Genomic DNA, 21526 nt, shown 5'->3' on the forward strand with positions numbered 1-21526 from the left:
AGAAAGAGAATCCCAAGCAAGCTTGCTTAGTGCAAAGCCCAATGCAGGGCTCGATCCCACAACCCTGGGATCATGACCTGAGCCAAAATCAAGAGTCGGACACTCAACCAACTAAGCCACCCAGGCACCCCGATTATGTCTTATTTTAATCCTTAGAGTCATTACCATTCCCCAAAAGTTGTCTAAGCCATTCAGTGTTCTACAGATTTCCCACCTCCCTTAGATGAGAGTCCTACGACTTTCAGGGCTCAATTACCAGGCCCTAATACTTCATAAGTGCTCAATAAAAATCTCTTGATTTGGTAAGTAAATGTATTGTTCTCTTAGGAATTCCTCAATAGCAACTTAGTTCTGTTCATTATGCATTTAGATCTTTTAAGGAGATGTGGTATTACTCTATTCAGCAATTTGAATTAATTATTTGGAGAAATTAAGGTGAGTTTTTTTTCCTTAATTTTATAATAATAACTAAGTCAAACATGAGACATAAAATGCATTTCAAGTTCAGTTCTTTGTAAGTAGGTGATTAACTGATGAAATGAACAGGCCTTAGCTTGACATAATTTCAGCAGCATGAGAACTACCTTAGGCTGTTCCCTGCTTACATACCTTGAATTGCTTTCCACATGTGGAACACAGGAAATCTTTGCGGTCCGAATGTCGGAGCATGTGGAGACGCAGTTTGTCAGGACGACAGAAGGCCTTGTCGCACTCTGTACACTGGTAGATCTTTTCTGAGTGGAAGCTTCGCACGTGTTTTTTCACCTGGCAGTTAGAAGACACGAAAAAGTCAGAGGACTCAAGCACCAAATGAAATGGCAAAAGGTGGCTTACCAACACTAGAGGGAGCCAAACGCATTACCATGGATTTTCATCAACCTGGCGGTGTAATCCAATCAGATGTGATTGATAATTGGCCTCAATCACACATAGTATCCCTGTCACAAAGAAACAGAACAAGTAGCCAGAAAGCCTTACAAATCTTAACCTGAATTTGAAGAAGAGGAAGAAAGAGTACTTGCTTAGTCAAAGCCCCGATCACATAAGACCCATTTTTCCTTCTCTCTCTTTAAGATTAAAAGCAGAGTTCCTTTGGATTTAAATGAATCTTGCTAAAAATTATCTGCAGAAAGATAAAGAAATAATTCTTTCTCACTTTTTCCTGCCTCCAACATGTACACAAGCAATTTAGCCCCTTTTAGTAATTGGTCCTTTTACATCTTTCTATTAAATCATGTTCTGAAGAATAAAGACATGAATTGGATGACATAAAATATATTATGCATTTATGAGAAAAATACAATCACCAGCATCATTTCTCCTTGAGACCTATTCCCTACACTTTTAGATAACTTAAATAAAGGAATATGACCTCTGAACTCTCTTAGCCATAAATATCCAATGAAGGAGAGTTGTGAATGAGAGCTAAGTAGTCATATCAAGGTATTTCTGTAAGACATTTTGCTTCATTGTTTTTGAGTCTCTTTTGCCATTAGATTCTGCCTTAAGCCACTTGCTAATTGCTTGTGTGAAGTGATAAAATTACCAAGAGTCCCAACACTAATAAAACTATGATATTTTATTTGGGTAATTTTTTTTAAAAGAGAATATTTTTCATTAGATATTTATATTTAATTACTCATTGACTAGCATAGAACTAGCATATCATCACTTGAAGTCCAAATGAAATCATGAATATTCTGGAATTTATCCTCACCTATTTTGCTCCAGACTATAGTCCAAGGAAGGAGGTCAGTGCTTGACACAAAAGTATATTATATACCAACTTTCTCTTTGTTTCCTTCCAAAATGCATGACCTTAGTAAAGCAAGACAGGATACCACAGTAGTAGAGAGAAAATGTTTCCAGGCCAGGAAATGGGAGTATGTCTTCCACAGGCTCTCTATATTTTATGAGTAGAGGGTACTGGCAAAGATTAAGAAAGACTTTGTAAAAATTATAATCAGATCTGGGTATTTGTTACTTGTAATAAAACTTAAATGTTTAAATGCCAATGTCTGATTTGGACAATTGAGGGTCATAATAATCTTTTGTTTATCAAAAGCAGCTTGATTGAAGAAATACCGTTCTCAACCGTAAAGTTCAAAGAAGGGATGAAAATGCAGGCGACAGGCAGTCTCAATTTCCCAAACATCGAAGTGTCTCTCACCAAAGAAGAAAGTGTACAGGAATCTCAGGAGTAGACACTCACCTGGATAAAATCTGGGAATCGTTTCTTACAGGTTGGGCAGGTGAAGCAGCCATCATTGATATGAATGGCCACATGATCCTTCAACAAATCAAGGCGGTCAAAGGATTCTGGGCAAAAAATGCAAGAATAAGTCTTCTGATCTGAATGGAGCTTCATGTGGCTCTCCAAGGACGCACTGCTGATGAAGCCCTTGTTACAGAGATCACAGGTCAGCGGGCAGTTCCCCTCCCGCCCGTGGAAGCGCAAATGTTGGTCCAGTTTGTCCTTTTCACGGAAGGCCTTCCCACATTGCAAACACTTAAAAGGCCGGAAGGACTTCCGGATAAACAGATGCTGAAGAGCTGCATTCTGAAAGACACACACAAATACGATTATTTAGTGAGGAAATCAAGTGCAGAAGCAGCTCACACCTTTATAGACAAGTAGGATGATCTCTGCAGTCAGACTTTCCATAGAAATTCAACTCTGGGACACACAGTTGAAAGAAGTCTTTCAGGGGCGCCTGGGTGGCTCAGTCAGTTAAGCGTCAGACTCTTGATTTCAGCTCAGGTCATGATCTCAGGGTTCAGGGTTCATCAGGCTCTATGCTAACAGCATGGAGCCTGCTGAGGATTCTCTCTCTCCCTCTTTCTCTGCTTCTCTGTCTCTCTTTCTCTCTCTCTCTCTCTCTCAAAAATTTAAAAAAAAAATTTTTTTAAAGAAAGAAGATTTTTTTGGTGAAGACATTAAAAATGAAGCCAGCCCCAAATGCTGAAAAGACAAATTTCTTTTATGTCTCACAATATTTATGGATGTTGGGGGGAGGGGGTGAAAGAATTTAAGTAAGATCCAAAAAAGAATTCCCAATCAAGGATTTGTATAAAAAAATAAATCCCCGAATGGAGTAGAATAATAGAAGATTTATTAGAAATGATGTGGGATAAGTCACACACGCATTAATGAGGTTGGAGCAAGTCAGCCAAATGTTACTTGCTGAAGCTCTTGAGAAAAATAATTAGAAGCTTGATTAAAATGTTTAGGAGGAAATAAAAGATATAAAAAGGACTGAAGGGCAGTACTTGCCAGGGGCAGGGGAAGGAGGCAATGGATACAGGGTTTCTTTGAGGGTGAGGGAAATATTCTGGAATTATCATGGTGATGGTTGTACAACTTTGGGAATATTCTACAAGCCACTATAAAAGGGTGAATTTTATGGTATGTGAATTATATTTCAATTTAAGAAAAGAAACTTGAGAGAGAAATGAAGGATACAGATTTATATGAACATGTTTATTCATGACATAAGATACATGAACACCCATCATAAATGGAATATGTGTATTTGACCACTTCCTACTTAGAAATTGCAGAAGACAAGTTCTCAGTGTAGCTAGTTAGTTCCACTGGTTAGAAGGCCATGCTAAGAAAGTTAAGCTTATCACTTTGTTCTCTGTCTAGACCAGCCAATTTTTGTTTTCAGTCACAGATCGCACTTCTAATGTTGATTAGCTATCTTGTAAATTCATGCAATTGTTACAGGGAATCCTAGTGGCAGAATATGGATGGATATTCAATGCAAATTCATCACTACGGCTGGAAAAACAGCTCATGCTCTACTGAGAGCAGATCAACAGAATCATCTTTCACACAGAGAATTCTGAATCAGTATTTTAGTTATACTATAATGAAGACTCATTCATTAGTTCCTCAAAATGCCAGAGAGAATGCTCTACAGAGCTAGGAGAAGGAAAAATAATCCTTCAAAAAAATATATCTGTGAGTGGGTATGCTTATGAAACTATGAGGGAATAGTAATTGAAGGGTTAAAGGAGACCTTAACGCATTATTTGTGCGAGGAAAAAAGTACAAGGAACCATGCTTAACCCCTTACTTTCAAATTACTTACAAGAAGCAATGTCTAAACTGAATTTAAAGTGAAATAATCATTCGGGGAAAAGCAAAATAATTATGTTTTAGTTAGTGGAAATTCTGAACACAGTCACTCTGTGACAGAAAACTTCCTCTTCAGGGGTCTCTCACAGGGCTGGGAGAGACATTTTACCTACTCATTTATCTCAAGTAGGTATTTAGAAATTCTGTTGTCTTCCCAAGTTGACTGAGGTTGCTTCCAGACTGCATCATATTTTATTCTCCTTTGTATCCAAATCCCTTGACATATAGCTTAGCTCATAGGAAGTGTTCAATAAAAGTTTCAGAATTAATGAAATGTATTCCATATGAAAATCAAGATGAATTTTTTCAAGGTCTCTTTTATAGTATCTGCAGAGATCTTAAACAGTAGCCCTTTTTCACATCAGCCACAGAGCTTTCTTGCACTGTTATACGGTTCAGCAGTTACCTAATCTTTTTACTCTGCCTGAACAAATACTTATTTTACATAAAAGCTTACACTATTCTGGCTACTTCTAAAACTTAATGGAAATATTGCAAATAAACAAATATTGTCCTGAGGTTCAGACATTCAAGATTTAGAGTGCTTTTGGCAGGTAAGAATCAGTTCCTTTATCCAAGTTCGATAAGGTTTCCAAGGGCAGACACAATGTACCACTGATCTTGGTCCCACTAGGGATTCCGTTCCTTTTGGGGGGACAAATCCAGAACTCGATTTTGTTTTGGACTATTATGCTAATAAGTCTTCTGCCATTCCTGATTAGCAAGAGTGTCCTCAGACACTTGACCACTGACCAGCCACCGGGCTCCTCATTCTTAGTTCTGTCCACAAACCTTGTTCTTGTCATCTTTCTAATCCCCATGAAGCCCTGAAGACCGTATTTCTCTGATCTAATGATCCTCATGTAATCCACACAGCACAGGGCAGTGAAAGTGCTGAAAACTGTCCCCACCCCAACCCACTTCCAGGCCACTTGTATCCTCTGTAGTTCAGAGCCGTGCTGGCACATATTTCTAGAGGAAACCATGAAAAGTGGCAGAAGCAGCACAGATGGATCCATTATGGATCTTCAGATCCCTGAGTTGCCATCAGCCAACCATGCCATACTATTTGGTATACAAGATCCTCAAGGATACCACAATGTTATGGTTGCTAAAACCTGTGATAAGGGATTCAACCCACAATTAAATGAGTTCTTAGGTGCACCTGAGTGGCTCAGGTGGTTGAGCGTCCAACTCTTGATTTCAGTTCAGGTCATGATCCCAGGGTTGTGGGATCGAGCCCCACATCCAGCTCTACACTGAGCATGGAGCCTGCTTAAGATTCTCCCTCTCTCCCTTGCTCTCCCTCTGCTTTTCCCCTGCTCACGAGTGCTCTCTCTCTGTCTCTCTCTGTCTCTCAAATTAAAAAATAAAATAAGATCATTTAAAAATTAAAGGGCACCTGAGTGTCCCAGTCGTTTAAGCATCCAACTCTTGACTTTGGCTCAGGTCCTGATCTCATGGTTCTTGAGTTCGAGCTCTGTGCTGGGTCACACTGAGAGTGCAGAACCTGCTTGGGATTCTCTCTCCCTCTCCTTCTGCCACTCCCCTGCACTCACTCACTCTCTCTCTCAAAAAATAAGTAAATAAACATTTTTTTTTAATTTTTAATTAAAAAAATTTTTAATGAATTCTGAGACAACATTCTTTATAGACAAATACCTATAATGATTCTCAAGTTTGATATTAATAGCTAAAGGAAACTTAATTTAATTGATCAATTTGCATATTGTTTTGATCTTGACACTAAAAAGAAATAAATCCTGTTGACTTTTTTTTAAGTTTTATTTTTATTTTTGAGACAGAGAGACAGAGTTGGAGTGGGAGCAGGGCAGAGAGAGAGGGGGACACGGAATCTGAACCAGGCTCCAGGCTCCGAGCTGTCAGCACAGAGCCCAATGTGGGGCTCAAATTCACAAACTGCGAGATCATGACCTGAGCCGAAGTCAGACGCTCAACCAACTGAGCCACCCAGGCGCCCCTGTTGACTTTTTTAAGTAGGCTCTACATGCAGCATGGAGCCCAACTTGGGGTTTGGACTGACAACCCTGAGATCAAGACCTGAGCTGAAATCAAAAGTCAGATGCTTAACCAACTAAGCCACCCAGGGGCCCTGTTTGTTGGCTTTTTAATTAATTAATTTACTTTTAACTTTTCTCGGTCTGTTTTCTACCCGGCTTTCAAAGCCTTTGGTGGACTAGCCAACAAATCTCACTCTCCACTGTCCTTCACCTGGCACCCCACTAGGGTCAAGCTACTATGTGCACTGTCCCATAACCATTCCAAGCACATGCCCGTGTGTTGGCCTTTGATCCTATGGCCACCATCCACAGAAACAGCCTACCTTCTTCCCGTCTCTCTCCCAGATTGTTTAAATCTCACATCATCCATGAACTGCTGCATCCATATTCCCTGACTGCTTCCTCTTTCTTTGGTCTTCCTAGCTTCCCAGTTTTGGTAACAATTACAGGTTACACTTTTAAACTTAGCACTCAACTGTAAGCCACCTTACATGACCATTATCTCCCTAATTGGACTATAAGCTCCTAGAGGGCAGGACTCATGTGAAAATTGTATTGTGCCCCCAGCACAGTGCCGAGCCTATAGTCAGATCTCACGACTATCCCACAAGTCGTTCAAGTTGTTGTAGAGCTGGAAGGGACCTTGGAGATCGCTTGGTCCTACCCTTTATTTTGTGTAGGAGGAATCTGCTGCCCACAATTTATTCACTGACCTATCTGAAGATCAATTGTTGCTCATTAACTAATTAGCATTCACTGTAGCAACCAAATTGTAGTTTCCACCAGGATTTAGCACGTACAGGTTGCAAAGAAGAGCAGGTCAGGCAAACACTTAAATAACATTCTGTTACGTGAGACACAGGAAACAAACCTACCTGCAGCTCCAACTGAGCAGGCAGCATTAGAGGAGAGAAAAATAGTTACATTACCAATTGGATTGGAAGACTTCCCTTCAGTTGGTCATTACCAACCTGGATAGAAAAGATGAAAAAATACATAGCCCTACTTTTTAGAATGTGTGAAAGGAAAAAAAACAAAAGCTCAACTAAGACTGACCTCCAGAAGCCACATGTACATGGCTTTGGCTTTGACACAAGGAACCCTGTACCTAAACCAGTCACCCAACTCACTGAAGAATGCAAGTATGGTTATAACCACACTACACTTGTACAACCACAACTTCACTACACGTGTGGGCTTTGAGGTTGGTTTTTTTCCTTCAAAAAAAATTAAATCTGGTAAGCATTTCTCCGAACTCAGTAAAAATTCAGAATGGCCAAAGCAGAAAAGACAGTAATTGAGCAGGAGAGTAAAACGAAGATTGAGAAATAATGTAGAATGACAGATGGGAAGGTATTAATTCACAGCTTTTTGCCTTTCTGGTCTATGTTTATGTATGTTTACATGTCCTTTTGAAAGAATATACATGGAGCCAAGAGTATTATGTGTTTCCATCACAGGACCCTTAAAAAGATGTTTGAATACTATTACACAGCTGAAAGTGTTTAAATGTACTTTTACATGAAGGCATGGACTGAACTATTTTTCAAGGTCCCTTCTAGCCCATAGGCAAATGAGAAGTCCAAAAGAAACATAAGCTAAAACAATCACCTATCTAGAAATTGTGAAGCCTGAGAAGTTATACAGAAAAACCCCTCTTTCTATCCACATATAAAGTACAATAAAAGTATATACCCTGCTGCCACAGACAGGGGTATAAGTAATTGTCTTCTGGATGTAAATTGGTCAGCACATGCACTTATCCTGCTCTCCACATGCATCCCCTGCAGCAACTAACTCAGACTCTGAGGCTATCTGTGAAATAAGACTAACACGCATCTGATCTGGAAGCCAAGGAGGTCCCGTGGCCACATGGTCTAAAGTCAAGACGCAGGCCACAGAAGTGAGGCACTGACCAACTCTGAACCTGGAGCTTAAACTTCAAGCTGTCCTGGGTGTGTAAAGCATACCTGCCATATCAACTCGGCCAAGGGTCCCTTTGCGTTGACGAGTAATGACATTTGCCAGTCTCCCCTTGGAAACTGTAGACAACCAAGTTCATTTACCCAGAATTAACCTGAGAGCTCTCATTTGTCACAGATCAGCCTCGCTGTAAATCACAGATACAGCTTCGCTGTAAATCATTATTATAATTAAGTGGACTTATTTCCCCATTTCCAATCTGTGAGTTTAGGGATCCAGAGCATGATCCTATTTGAACTATTCTTGTCCCGAAGCTGCCAAAAGCCAGGCTTCTGTGTCATTACTAAACTGATGGGATCTAGGACCAGCCATTCCAGCCTGTCACAGGACACAAAGACATTGAGAAGTAGTGAATACGTTCTTCTGAAATAAGGGAATCAAGCATGTGGTAGGTTAGATGCAGGATTTCGAAGTGGACGGTGAATAATAAGTCAGGAAACGTGGCGCCTCGAAAGCCAGCTGACTGGAGAAAGGGCAGCACCTCATCAGGGAGGAGCCGCGCTCCCCACTTACTCGGATACGCTTGGCTCTGCGCATGTCATCGGCCGTCAGAGTGCTCTGGGCGGGCAGCGCGCTCTCCTCATGCTGGGGCTGCAGGTGCAGGCTGTGAGTCTCTGGCTCGTGCTCCAGAGAAGGCTGGGTGTCCTGTGGCAGCTGTGGGATGGGGAGAGCAGTCTGCTCTGGTTGATCCAGCCCGTTCAGAGTCGCTGGCTCAGCCTCATCAAACTGCTCCTTGGTGGAAAAATGTAGCAAGTCCTGAAATTTGCAATAACCAGGAATTATTTCCCCACCTAGGTAGAGACTCATGCTACAGAGATTGTCAGCTAAGATTCAGAGTTCCTGCATGATTTTTTAAATGGCTAGAGTCATGATATCCAGAAAAAAAAAAAAAAAAATTCTCCTTCTGGGAAAACCATCCCCAGGCTGTGAAAACTAGGAGATATTCCAGATCACTTCTTGAGGAAGGGACTCTAATGGGAGAACTCTTCTGGAATACAATCATTTCAACTGTTTCAACGGATTAAACAGGGTCCCCCAGTAATATCTCTGATCAATCTCAAATCTTGAGGGCAGCAATGTTGGGTTTTTGTTGTAACATTCAAGAATACGTTCTTCTTATGTGGTGTGTGTGTGTGTGTGTGTGTGTGTGTGTGTGTGTGTATAATGGAGTATTACTCGGCAATCAAAAAGAGTGAAATCTTAGCATCTGCGACTACGTGGATGGAACTAGAGGGTGTTATGCTAAGTGAAATTAGTCAGTCAGAGAAAGACAAATGTCATATGACTTCACTCCTATGAGGACTTTAAGATACAAAACAGATGAATATAAGGGAAGGGGACAAAACATAAGAGACTCTTAAACATGAAGAACAAACAGGGGGTTGCTGGAGGGGTTGTAAGAGGGGGGATGGGCTAAATGGGTAAGGGGCATTAAGGAATCTGCTCCTGAAATCATTGTTGCACTCCATGCTAACTAACTGGGATGTAAATTAAAAAATAAATAAATTATGAATAAAAAAAAAAAGAATACGTTCTTCTTGCCTTTCTCCGGTCACCCTTTAAGGAACAGGCAGCAAAGCACCGGCATGGCAGGATGCTCAGCCTCTGGGGGGGGTGTTTGTACTGAAACCTGGTAATTGCTCCAGGTCCCCTAAGCAAGCATCTGACAAGGAAGGAGCTCTTCCCTCGCCCAATACCTGTGTCGTGTCATCACACTTTTCCCCATTTTCGCTGGTTATTTCCAAGCGGATAAATTTTGGAGGGCGCCCTGGCCGTCGACCTGGGCCAAATCGCCTCTTGCCTCGTCCCCTTCCTCTGCCTCTTGTTCTGGGGACAAAAGATTGGGTTATAAACAGTCATGGTTACACAGTTCTCACTAACAAATATTTCCCTCGATGGTCCTGATGAGCCCTGAATCTTGCTTTTCTCTCATTTTACTACTTGTCTTGATTCTTTTTCTAACAGGAACAGTCGTTTTGATAATATACACTTTCTAAACGTCTCATCCTTGCCACCTAGATAGCTCTTACATTATTCAGGAAAAAAAGGAGCTATAAAAACTCAAAGCACTGACACCATTTCATTATTGAAAGTTCTGGAAGCACAAACATATCTCTGAAATGCCATGAGAAATGCAGACAGGACAGAACACGCTAAGCCTTATAGCCATTCCTAGAAACGAGATTCCATTCTTTCCTTCTTGTCTCCTTGCTTCACTTCCTATTCCTTCCAAGAACTGTGGCTGGATTCAAAAGAACTTTCTTGTTTTACCATAAACTTCTGGAAGCTCAAAACAAACTTCTAATTCAATTGTTCCATAACATGCCTAGTAAACACCAAATCAATTTCATCCCCTTTAATAGATTCCTAGCATACAAAAATTCCTTAATAAAACTAATTCAGAAAGTGTATCATTAAAATCTCTTTCAGAAGATGCGTGTGTGAGGGGATTAAGAGTACACTTACTTGATGAACAGTGAGTAATATATGGAATTATTGAATCACTATGTTGTACACCTGAAACCAATATAACACTGTATGTTAACTACATTGGAATTAAAAGAAAAGGAGATGTGTGCGAGAGATATGTATAAAATTAATCAGATCATGTTTTATTCTTCCACTCATCTATTTCACGATTTAACAAAAATTATATGTTGTTCCAGAACTTTTAAAAGACTCCTTACTATTGAAAATTCTGAGCCTAGGCAAATGTAGAGAGTAAGACCAATGTGCCCATTACCTAATTTCAATCCTTAGCAATTCATGGCTAATTTTATTCCATCATATTCCCACTATTTCACTCACACACACAAACACCCATTAGATTTTTTCTTAGTTACTTATTACTTTTTTTGGTAAGTAGGCTCCACACCCAATATGGGGCTTGAACTCATAACCCTGAGATCAAGAGTCGCATGTTCTACTGACTGAGCCAGCCAGGCGCCCCCATTAGATTATTTGTGAAATAAGTCCCAGATGTTATTTCATCCGTAAATATTTCAGTAAGCGTCTCCACAACATAAAGACTCATATTATGGAGCGCCTGGGTGGCTCAGTCGGTTAAGCATTCGACTTCGGCTCAGGTCATGATCTCATGGTTCAGTTTAGCCTCACGTTGGACTCTGTGCTGAGAGCTCAGAGCCTGGAGTCTGCTTTGGATTCTCTGTCTCCCTCTCTCTCTGCCCCTCCCCCATTCATGCTCTGTCTGTCTCTCTCTCTCTCAAAAATAAATAAATACTTTAAAAAGATTCATATATATCCACAATACCATTATTACACCTTAAAAAAAATCTGATAGTTGCTCAGTATTATTAAATCTAGTCAAAGTTGAAATTTTCCTAATTGTCTCAAATTTCTTTTTAACAGCTAGCCTACAAATATCTTTACCTACCATGTGTCACGCTTGTGCTAGGCAATAAAGACAAGTTCTATATGACAGTTTTTACCTTCAGAAGTCTAGTAGAGGTGGCAGGCACATAAACCAAAAATCACAATAAAACACAAAAAGTGTTATAATAGAGCCATGAACAGAGTTCTAGGGACACCTGACAGAAAATGACTCAACTCTCACTGTGTCCTCCACCCACCTCAGACATTTACTCCCATGGTCATATCCTAGACCTTGTTATCCTCAATAAGTGCGGAGCCTCCCGCTTTACACCAATTCTGTGCATCGTCCACTCTAATGCTATCTCTAGCTTTCTAGCGCACATCCTCAAATACCTGGACTCAACAATCCTTCTATCTCACTACCACCTACAATCTAGTCCTTGTCACCTATTTGCAGTCTTAAGTCTTCTTGATGTTTTCCCTCCCTTCTTTCCACCCATTAAGCAGAGTCGTTCGCTGTCAGCACTCCCTCGTGTATGCTCTTGATTGCCATCCCTGCTCCATCACTTTTGCTGTGTTGCACGCGCTTGGGAGAAACTACTGTGCAATCCAATTCCCCAGCTGCTCTGCACTGACATTATTGCAGCAAATGGAGCTGGAAAATGACACCCAGCATGCTAGTGGTCTTATTTTAATGTCATGACCATGAACCTCAAGGGAGCTCTTACCTTGCGGGCAGTCAGGCTGTACCTCCCTAGAACACTGACTTTCTTACTTTCCTAAATGCCTTGTCACACCATCTCTTCTCTTTTCAAGTCCTGTAAAAGCTGGCAACCCTACATCTGTCCCATCACCCTAGTCCAACGTACTCTCGTTCTTGACCTGAACTGTTGAAATAGCTTCCAGCTGGCCTCCCGTCCTCACTCTTGCTCCAATGAAAGCAAAAGTGACATTTTTTTTTTTATCCAGCATGACATTTCAACACATAAATTCACATCACAGGTACTCCCTGATCAGAACCATTTAAGACTTCTTATCTTAAATCCAAATTTCTTACCATTATCCACAAAGCCTACCTGATCTGGCTCCAGCCTACCCCATCCTATATGATTCTCTCTGATTTATTTCTTTCAGACAGTGGAATGAAACCTATGATTTAGTTTGATGAAGAAATCCTACTTCTGAAAAAAAGTTTACAAATCAAAGATGCAGAATGTGCTATCTTAAGAATTCCTATCCGAGAATCTCAAGTTAGGGGAGATTTAACTGAGGGGGAAGGATCTCCTATTGCTGGGTACTCTGGTCATGCTGGAAAAGAAGTAAATAGTAAATGAGGATGGGGGTGGGGCAAAGGAAATGACAGATAAGAAACTTCCCTCAGTGGGGGCACCTGGATGGTCAGTCGGTTAAGCATCCAACACTTGATTTCAGCTCAGGTCATGATCTCACGGTTCATGAGTTTGAGACCCACGTTGGGCTCTCTACTGACAACACAGAGCCTGCTTGGGATTCTCTCTCTTCTCTCTCTCTGCCTCTCCCCTGCTCTCTCTCTCTCTCTCTCTCAAATAAATAAACATTTAAAAGAAGAAGAAGAAGGAGGGGGAGAAGAAGAAGAAGAAGAAGAAGAAGAAGAAGAAGAAGAAGAACGGGAAATAATTTCCCTCAGCAGCCCACCTGATTACCTGTCTATACACAGAAACACTCATTAATTTACAGACAATGAATGTGGACCTTTAAAACTGGAAATGAATGTGGACCTTTAAAAACTGAGTTGGTGAAACTTTCTCCCTCATTATACCTGCTAAACACATCCAGTTTTTCATCATGGGAATTGAGATGCTGCTGCAACTGCTCCGAGCTTATAAATCGGCGGTTACATTCATAGCAGGGCCAATTCTTCTCCTGCTCGCGAAGAACTGTAGTCACAGGAGAGAAATCATAGAGGCTAATGATCAACAGACAGCGATAAACTCAAGTGCCCAGTACCTCCACCAATGTCATCTCACAGGTAGCCCAGTGTTCATAAACATAGTGTCTGCTGTTTGCATCACTGTTTTGTGATAAAATCAAAGGCTACAGTTTGACAAAGAGTAGTTGTTAGGATCTTATTTTCTTCTACATTCATGTATGACATCAAAGAACAAACTCTGTCATACTACCCTTTGACACCTCCCTGACAGACACACACACACACACACACACACACACACACACACACACACAGACAACACCTCACCACACCGGAAATGCAGAAATGTGCTACAATGGAAATCTGGATTCAGATACCTTAGTGATTCAGATCCAGGTTTTATAATCTGAAGGCACATTTTGTCACAAAAAAAAAACCTTAAAAGTCAATGCTCAATAATGAAATGTTACAGCATCTACTAACTATCTACTAAAGTTGATTACTGGCACACCCGATCCCAGCAATTCCACCCCTGAATACACACCCCACAAAAATATACACAAATGTTCACGAAAGACATGTAGAAGAATGTTCACAGTGGCACTTTTCAAACTAGCCCAAAACTGGAAACAACCCTGTTGCATCATAAAGAATTTGGCTGGCTTTTATCCCTGGTTCCTGGCAAATTACCTGTAAGTCTTTGGAATTTCCCACGTAATAGGAGTGTTTGTTGTTATTCGTTGTGGTCTTTGACCATACCTGAGTTTCTGCTAATATGAATTAGGATGGGGACTGCCTGTGCCAGAAAGCTGAGCCATGTGATTACAGGGTTGGGGCTTTGAAACAGGTGGTATCAGCCAGGGAGCAAGAGCTGGAGAGTAAGTTCAATCGTGTGCCCAAATGATTCTATCAACCATTCCTGTGTTGTGATGCCTCAATAAAAACTCTGCACGCTGAAGCTCAGGAGAGTTTCCCTGGTTGGAAATCACATATCAATGTGCCAAGGAAGTCACATGGCCTAGCGACATGGAAGCTTTGCATTTGGGACCCTCACAAACCCTGCCTTTAAGTATGTCTTCATTTGCCTGGTCTTGATGTGTGTCCTTTATAATCCTAAGTATAGCACTTTTCTGAGTTCCGTGAGTCACTCTGGTAAATTATCCAGCCTAAGGAGATACTAGCTCCCTAAACTGTAGTTAGTTGGTCAGAAATACAGGTAGCATGGGAACCCCAAGCTTGCAGATAGTGTCTGAAGTGAAGAGAGTCTTGTAAAAGACGTGGCCTTTAACTTGCAAAAACGTAACCTAACCCAGGTAGTGTCAGAAGTGCACTGTGCAACCTAGATTTTCATCTACAGTTAAATAGATAAATGAATTATGGTATATTCATACAAGAGAACACCAAATAGCAATGAGGATGAACGAATTACAATAATATACAACAATATGGATAAATTGCACAAATAAATGTTGAGCAAAATATTCCCAGACATACATCATATAATTCTACTTATATGAAATTTGGTAACAAGCATATTATATCTGTGGTATCAGAAGTCAGGAGATCCATTACACTTGGGAGTGAAGAAGAATTGGAAAAAGGCACAAGGGACTTCCAAGGTACAGGTCATGTTGTATTTCTTGATCTGAATGCAGGTTACATAGATATGCTCACTTTGTGAAGATTCATCAGGCTGTATACTTATGATTTGTGCATTTCTCTGTATGTAAATTATACTTCACTAATATTTATATCAAAAACAAAGTCAATGCCTGTCTTGCTAATGTCCTCAGAGATGATTAAATCTAGATAGAGATCATCCTCTGGTCTAGGTTCTAATTTAGTATTTGGAGGTTTTCATTATATTAAATACTGTTTTCCAGCACCCACGAAAGAAATGTAAACATGTCCCTGTCGTTTGATCCTAGAATTAGACAGGGATATGTAGCTGGAAAAACAAAACAAAACAAAACAAAACAAAAAAATACTGGAATATCATTAGATATATAGAGGTAGAAAAGTTGGAGATTGCATAATGATGTAATATATACAATTTACAATTCATATAGAAAATAGAAAATAGAAAAAAGTCTAATCACCTTTCCTTTCTTCCTCAGAAATGTCATGAATTTTCTGGTTCACAAACTCAGCATAGGATGCAGCATACCACACCTGCAAGAACCAAGTACGGCATCAAGAACTAAAGGACATCACCAGATGTTCTGTGCATGCGTAAATTCTTTCTCCTGCTTGCATAAAACAATTCAGGCTTTCCCACAACCCACAAAAAAACAAACAAACAACAAAAAGATTGCACTGGGAGCCGATCTCTTTCACACCAGATGGTCAGTCGGGAAGCTCACATGCCAAGACACACTCACTGTGTGTTTTCTTTTTCCTTTTTAAAAAATTGTTTTTGTTATCAGAACAACTTCACAAGAGATAATATTAATAGTCTCTTCATCAAAATAAAGCATAGCCTTCTGGTTGTTTTATCTGTATGTAAACACGGGTTTTCACACAGCTGGAATCATAGTGGCTTCCACCCCAACATGTCACCCAATGGCTCTTGCTGGGATCACCAATGAGGATTTCAAACGCTACCACACTCTCCTGAGTCTCCTTCTCCCTCCAATCTCACTGGCTGCTTCTGCTCAGTCTCCTCATTGGGCTCTTCCTTTCTAAGCTTCCTCAGAGCTTAATCCAAGTCCAGGGCCTTCTTATTTTTCCCTAAAGTGGCCACATCTATTTCCAACCAACTCTACGTCAACAGCTCCCAAATTAATATCCCTATCCCAGACCCTCCCTCTCTGTTCCCTCTACATACATTCCACGCCTACCTGGTATTTGGCATGTTTTACAAACAGCTCAAACTTAACATGTCCAGAACTGAATTCTAGATGCTTTCCTATTGCACCCCTACCCCTGGCCATCTTTTTCATCTCAATAAATACCCTGCCTTCCAACCAACTGCTCAGACTTGAAACCTAAAAGGTATCTTATATTTCTAAGCGTCCTTCTGTCATCCTTCAGCAAGAGCTGTGAACAGCTCAAATGTTCTCCAACTCTGCTTCTCCCACCAAGATGCATGCCAAGATGCGCTCTTGCCTGTTGTTCTAAGAGCCTCCTCTTTTCCACTCTTGCTCCCTCCAATCCATTCTTGACACAGGAGCAGAGAAGGCTTCTAAAAACATAATCAGATTTCATCATTCCCATGCTTAAACAGCTTCTCACTCATAAAAAACATGCCATGTTCGACGACGGTCTCTAAAGGGCTCCATGATCTACTCCAGGTCTTCTCACTCTCCCTTAGTGCCTTTCAGCAAGAGGGCCTGCTTGCAGTTTCTCAAATGGGCTAAGGTCTTTCCCACCCCAACCTTTGCCCTTGCTCGTCCACCATCAGGAGTGCTGGGTTCTTCCCCTTCACCTCCCCTAGCCCTTGTACAGCACTGGCTCCTTCCCATTCCATAGTCCCTCACCTCTTATCATCGCCTCAGTGAGGCTTTCCCTCTCCAGCATTTCTAAATTGGTCCCTTGCCTGCTATATGCTCTTTCTGCACCAATTGTTTCCTTCATAGTTCCTACCGCTATTTGATATTACAGTTGACCCTTGAACAACAGGAATTTGAACTGCATGGGTCCACTTATACACAATTTTTTTTATAGTAGAGTACTGCGAATGCACTTTTTCTTCCCTATGACTGTCTTTTTTTTTTAATACTTATTTATTTTGAAAGAGAAAGAGAGAGGGGGAAGGACAGAGAGGGAGAGAGAATCCCAAGCAGGCTCCACACCATGAGCACAGAGCCTGACATGGGGCTCAATCCCATGAACCCACGAGATCATGACCCAAGCCAAAACCAAGAGTCAGACCGCTCAACTGACTGAGCCACCCAGGCACCCCTGCCCCCCGCTGCCATGATTGTCTTAATAGCATTTTCTTTACTGTAGTTTACTTAATTGTAAGAATACAACATATAATACATACAGTATACAAAATGTATGTTAATCAAGTGTTTATGTTATTGGTAAGGCTTCCAATCAATGGTAGGCTATTAATAGTTAAGTTTTTGGAGAGACAAAAGTTCTGTGTAGATTTTCAAATGCCTGCGGCGTCAGCACCCCTAGTCCCCGTTTTGTTTAAGGCTCAACTGTATTTGCTTATTTACATCTTTCTGCCCACTTTCCCTCTAGAACACAGGCACCAGTCTGTCTCTTCTTAGTGTCTGAAACAGAGTTTCAGAAGTTCAATATATTAATTGCCAAATGAATTAATCATGTATAATTGTTATGACATACTATTTTAACTATATGGAAATATTTGAGACCCCATTTTTAATTGTGGAATAATATTCTACAGAATCTGTGTTCTGTAATTTACTTGACCAGGACCTGTAGTTGGATTTTGAGTTTATCATTTTGCTGTTATAAATTCTACCCTATTCCATCAATTCCAAGATGTTTATTTCTCCTATTTTAATATCTCAGGCCATCTCACTATCCATGGCATTCTGCAATTACTGCTGTAATGTAGCTTTCTTTCACTACCTGCTCGTTTCTCTTGTACAAACCTGGCCATGCTCTTTACACTGTTTTCACCTCATTCAGTTGTGTGCCCCACCGGCACTCCATGACTTATGACTTATTTTTTTTTTTTTAATTTTTTTTTTCAACGTTTATTTATTTTTGGGACAGAGAGAGACAGAGCATGAACGGGGGAGGGGCAGAGAGAGAGGGAGACACAGAATCGGAAACAGGCTCCAGGCTCTGAGCAGTCAGCACAGAGCCCGACGCGGGGCTCGAACTCACGGACCGCGAGATTGTGACCTGGCTGAAGTCGGACGCTTAACCGACTGCGCCACCCAGGCGCCCCGACTTATGACTTATTAACACTTGATAAGAAATGCAAAATAAAGAAAAAAAAGAAAAAAAAAGCCATCTTCCTGAGAATAAATAAAGGAAATGTAAAAGCAATGCAAGGCTGGTGTGATCACCTTGCAGGACTTCTATGAATATACCAAACATCAAATTGTCAGAAACTTCCTACTGACTTAATGAAAAATCACCTAACTTCCAAAAATATGTGTTTTAATTGAGGGAAAAGACATATGGGTTCAGTCAGTGAGAAAGTATAGGGTCAAAACTTGCACAGAAATGCCATCAGTAGTTTGGAAAAATATCCAAGAGGCAACAGTAGATCATTTATTTTAAAAATACTACAGCATCGGGGCACCTGGGTGGCTCAGTTGGTTAAGCGTCCGACTTCGGCTCAGGTCATGATCTCATAGTTCGTGGGTTCTAGCCCCGTGTCGGACTCTGTGCTGACAGCTCAGAACCTGGAGCCTGCTTTGGATTCTGTGTCTCCCTCTCTCTGCCCCTCCCCGACTTGCACACACTCTCTCTCTCTCTCAAAAATAATTTTTTTTTTTTAAATACTACAGCATCACGAACACCTTGATGGCACAGAAGACAACAGATAAACAAAACACAAATATCCATGACAAAGTAAAACAGTGATTCTGGGTTTTTTTTCAAATGTTATGGGCGTCTGGGTGGTTCAGTTTGTTAAGCACCTGAGTCTTGATTTCGGCTCAGGTCATGATCTCGCAGTTTGTGGGATTGAGCCCCAAGTTGGGCTCTGCACTGACAGCTCAAAGTTTGCTTGGTATTCTCTCTCTCCCTCTCTCCCTGCAACTCCCCCCACCCCCCTGCTCTCTCACTCTCTCTCTCAAAACAAATAAACTTAAAAAAAGTTACACTGTACACAAAGGCAGTTTATACCTTAACCAATTTTCTGCTTATATGTGCCTTTTTAAGTATGCAGAAATGTGGTATGATTTCAAAATTATCTCTAAATAAGTCTAACACAGCTCCTGCAATAAGTAGAAAATTACTCTTTTTGGTGATAAAAATAAGCACAGTAACATAGCTTAAAGTGGCAACATATTTTTTCTTAATGGTGTATAAAATAATGGTTCATCTTCAAGTCCTGGGTATCTGAGTCAGTGAAACACGGCATTACAAAATTAGAATGTATCTAGTTCTATCTTTGTTTATAATTATTTCCTCAGACTAATTTTCAAGGACTGGATTTACCAAGCCAAGTACATTTTTACTACACACAGCCAGAAATAATCCCACAAAATACTGCAATTTTGTAACAAATGTCCCTATTTTTTAAACCCTCACATTCATTGTACTACATCCATTTATTTTTTGCTAATTTAAATTAATAAAAATAGTAACTCAGAGTTGTTTTAAGGGTTTTATAATTATCAACATTGAAAAAACATTTTTTAATATTTCTTTACTAGTGATTCCTCCTCCAAATAAAGTCTGTTCCTGGTATTCAGTCATGTGTCTGTGTGGATACCAAAAAGGGTAGAGGTGTTTTCTCTGTTTTTTATCTTAAACCTTTTAACGTGTATTACAAATACTTCTCCCACCCTGCTGCTTCCTTTGCATCTGTTATTTTGGTTGTTCGTTACACTGATAGTCTTATTTAATTGTTTCTGCCTGTCTTTACCTCTACAGTTCTATCTACTGATTTAAGAGAGAAAATAATCTCCCTTCCTCAGTCAAGAAGTATTCACTTTGGTATCAAGAATTTACCGCGATGGATAATAGGAGATATGAATCTCCTTTCATATATTTTCTTTGGGGCTAATGAATCATCTATTTGATGGTTTCAAAGACACGGGTTTTGTATAACTTTTGAACAAAGCCTAGGTCTTTGTTCTCGCCCTAAAAGGTACGTACTTCTCACTCTTACCCCATTGAAGCACTGTGCAATTCAGTGTTCATGTACTGATAAAATCATTTCTCACCTCTTTTTTCATTTATATCAAGAATTTTTCCTTAGAATCACAGCAGAATTTTCATTATGTCATCAAGAGTTAATATTTAGACAAATTTCTATAGTTATCCCCCCAAAATATATTCCTGAAATCAGAAGGCAGTGCATAGAATTCTTTGGGTAAAACGAAGTAATCCGGTAAAGAGATCTTGCCTATACATCTACATTTGATTTTATAAGATTTCCTGTTTCCAACCAATTCTGCAGAGTGTATAAATGACATTAAGTGACCCCAACTTTAATCACTCCATCACAAATACCAGTCTGTTCCCCAAACACAACTACCTCTTTACCCATGGGCCTTATTGTAGGCGTTGGACAGACCCCAAAGTCATACACTTTTCATTCTGTTTTTTTTTTTAAATGTTTATTTTTGAGAGAGAGAAAGTGACCGAGTGTGAGTGGGAGAGGTGCAGAGAGAGAGGGAGACACAGAATCCAAAGCAGGCTCCTGGCTCTGAGCTGTCAGCACAGAGCCTGACGCAGGGCTCAAATCCATAAACCGTGAAATCGTGACCTGAGCCGAAGTTGGACGCTTAACTGACTGAACCACCCAGGCGCCCCTCATTCTTTTTCATTTATGGAATTACCACAGATGTACTGTACACAGCGGGTACTCAATAAGTAAGCAAATTATAAGGAAAGGAACATTTTTATAAGAATCCCACTTCAGAGAAAAAATAAGAAGAAAAGCGTGAAACAATCACTATTTCTGACAAAGGGACCACGGCCCCCAGCACTGTACCTTCAGTTCCTGTTTGGGTTCTACATTCTTTATTGTTGTATAATACACATGGTGGCCATATTGGTAAGCCACCAGGTTCTGCTCCAGGTGATTCTGGGCTGGACGTACGAACATCATCCAGTTACATAGGGTCTCATCAGACAATTCAAACCACAGGTCTTCATGCAAATCCCTGTCTTTTCTGTCCCCTTTCTCAAGAGAAACCTGTAACCAAAGAGAACGTAAAAAGCCACACCAAAAAAACAAACAAAACTTTTAACATGCATTAGTGTAGTAATATACAAAACACTGCTCCTTCAATTAACCATGTATCCTTATTCTTCCTTTTGTATCTAGAAAGATACAGGCATTGTGTCTTGCCAAATGTAAAAGGAAAAGGACATTTTCTGAGAATTACCTGGCAAAATGTTAAAGTTAACAATCTCACTGTAGCTTCAGTTGAGGCTTCATCATTAACTAACACATCAAAAAATGTTGTAAATAAGCCGGGAAATCAAAGCAAAATACTCTCTAGTTCCTTACAAGTTACTTACTTT

At 40.4% G+C, this 21526-nt stretch overlaps 1 protein-coding gene across 1 annotated transcript in view; it reads right to left on the bottom strand.

The window, feature by feature from the left end:
• Positions 1–21526, bottom strand: part of PRDM10 (PR/SET domain 10) — a 103886-nt gene that overhangs the window by 23903 nt on the left and 58457 nt on the right. Inside the window, exons 7-13 of the mRNA XM_047070336.1 lie at positions 20991–21194; positions 15490–15562; positions 13280–13397; positions 9846–9975; positions 8662–8904; positions 2213–2560; positions 610–765 (exon numbers count right to left, since the gene is read on the bottom strand). Of these exons, the coding sequence (XP_046926292.1) occupies positions 610–765; positions 2213–2560; positions 8662–8904; positions 9846–9975; positions 13280–13397; positions 15490–15562; positions 20991–21194 (1272 nt within the window). The remainder of the gene's footprint in view (positions 1–609; positions 766–2212; positions 2561–8661; positions 8905–9845; positions 9976–13279; positions 13398–15489; positions 15563–20990; positions 21195–21526) is intronic.

The sequence above is a fragment of the Lynx rufus genome, unplaced genomic scaffold (assembly GCF_022079265.1).
Source record: "Lynx rufus isolate CCGP_SWC_20201006 ecotype Redwood Valley unplaced genomic scaffold, mLynRuf1.p SCAF_9, whole genome shotgun sequence".
Lineage (NCBI taxonomy): Eukaryota > Metazoa > Chordata > Mammalia > Carnivora > Felidae > Lynx > Lynx rufus.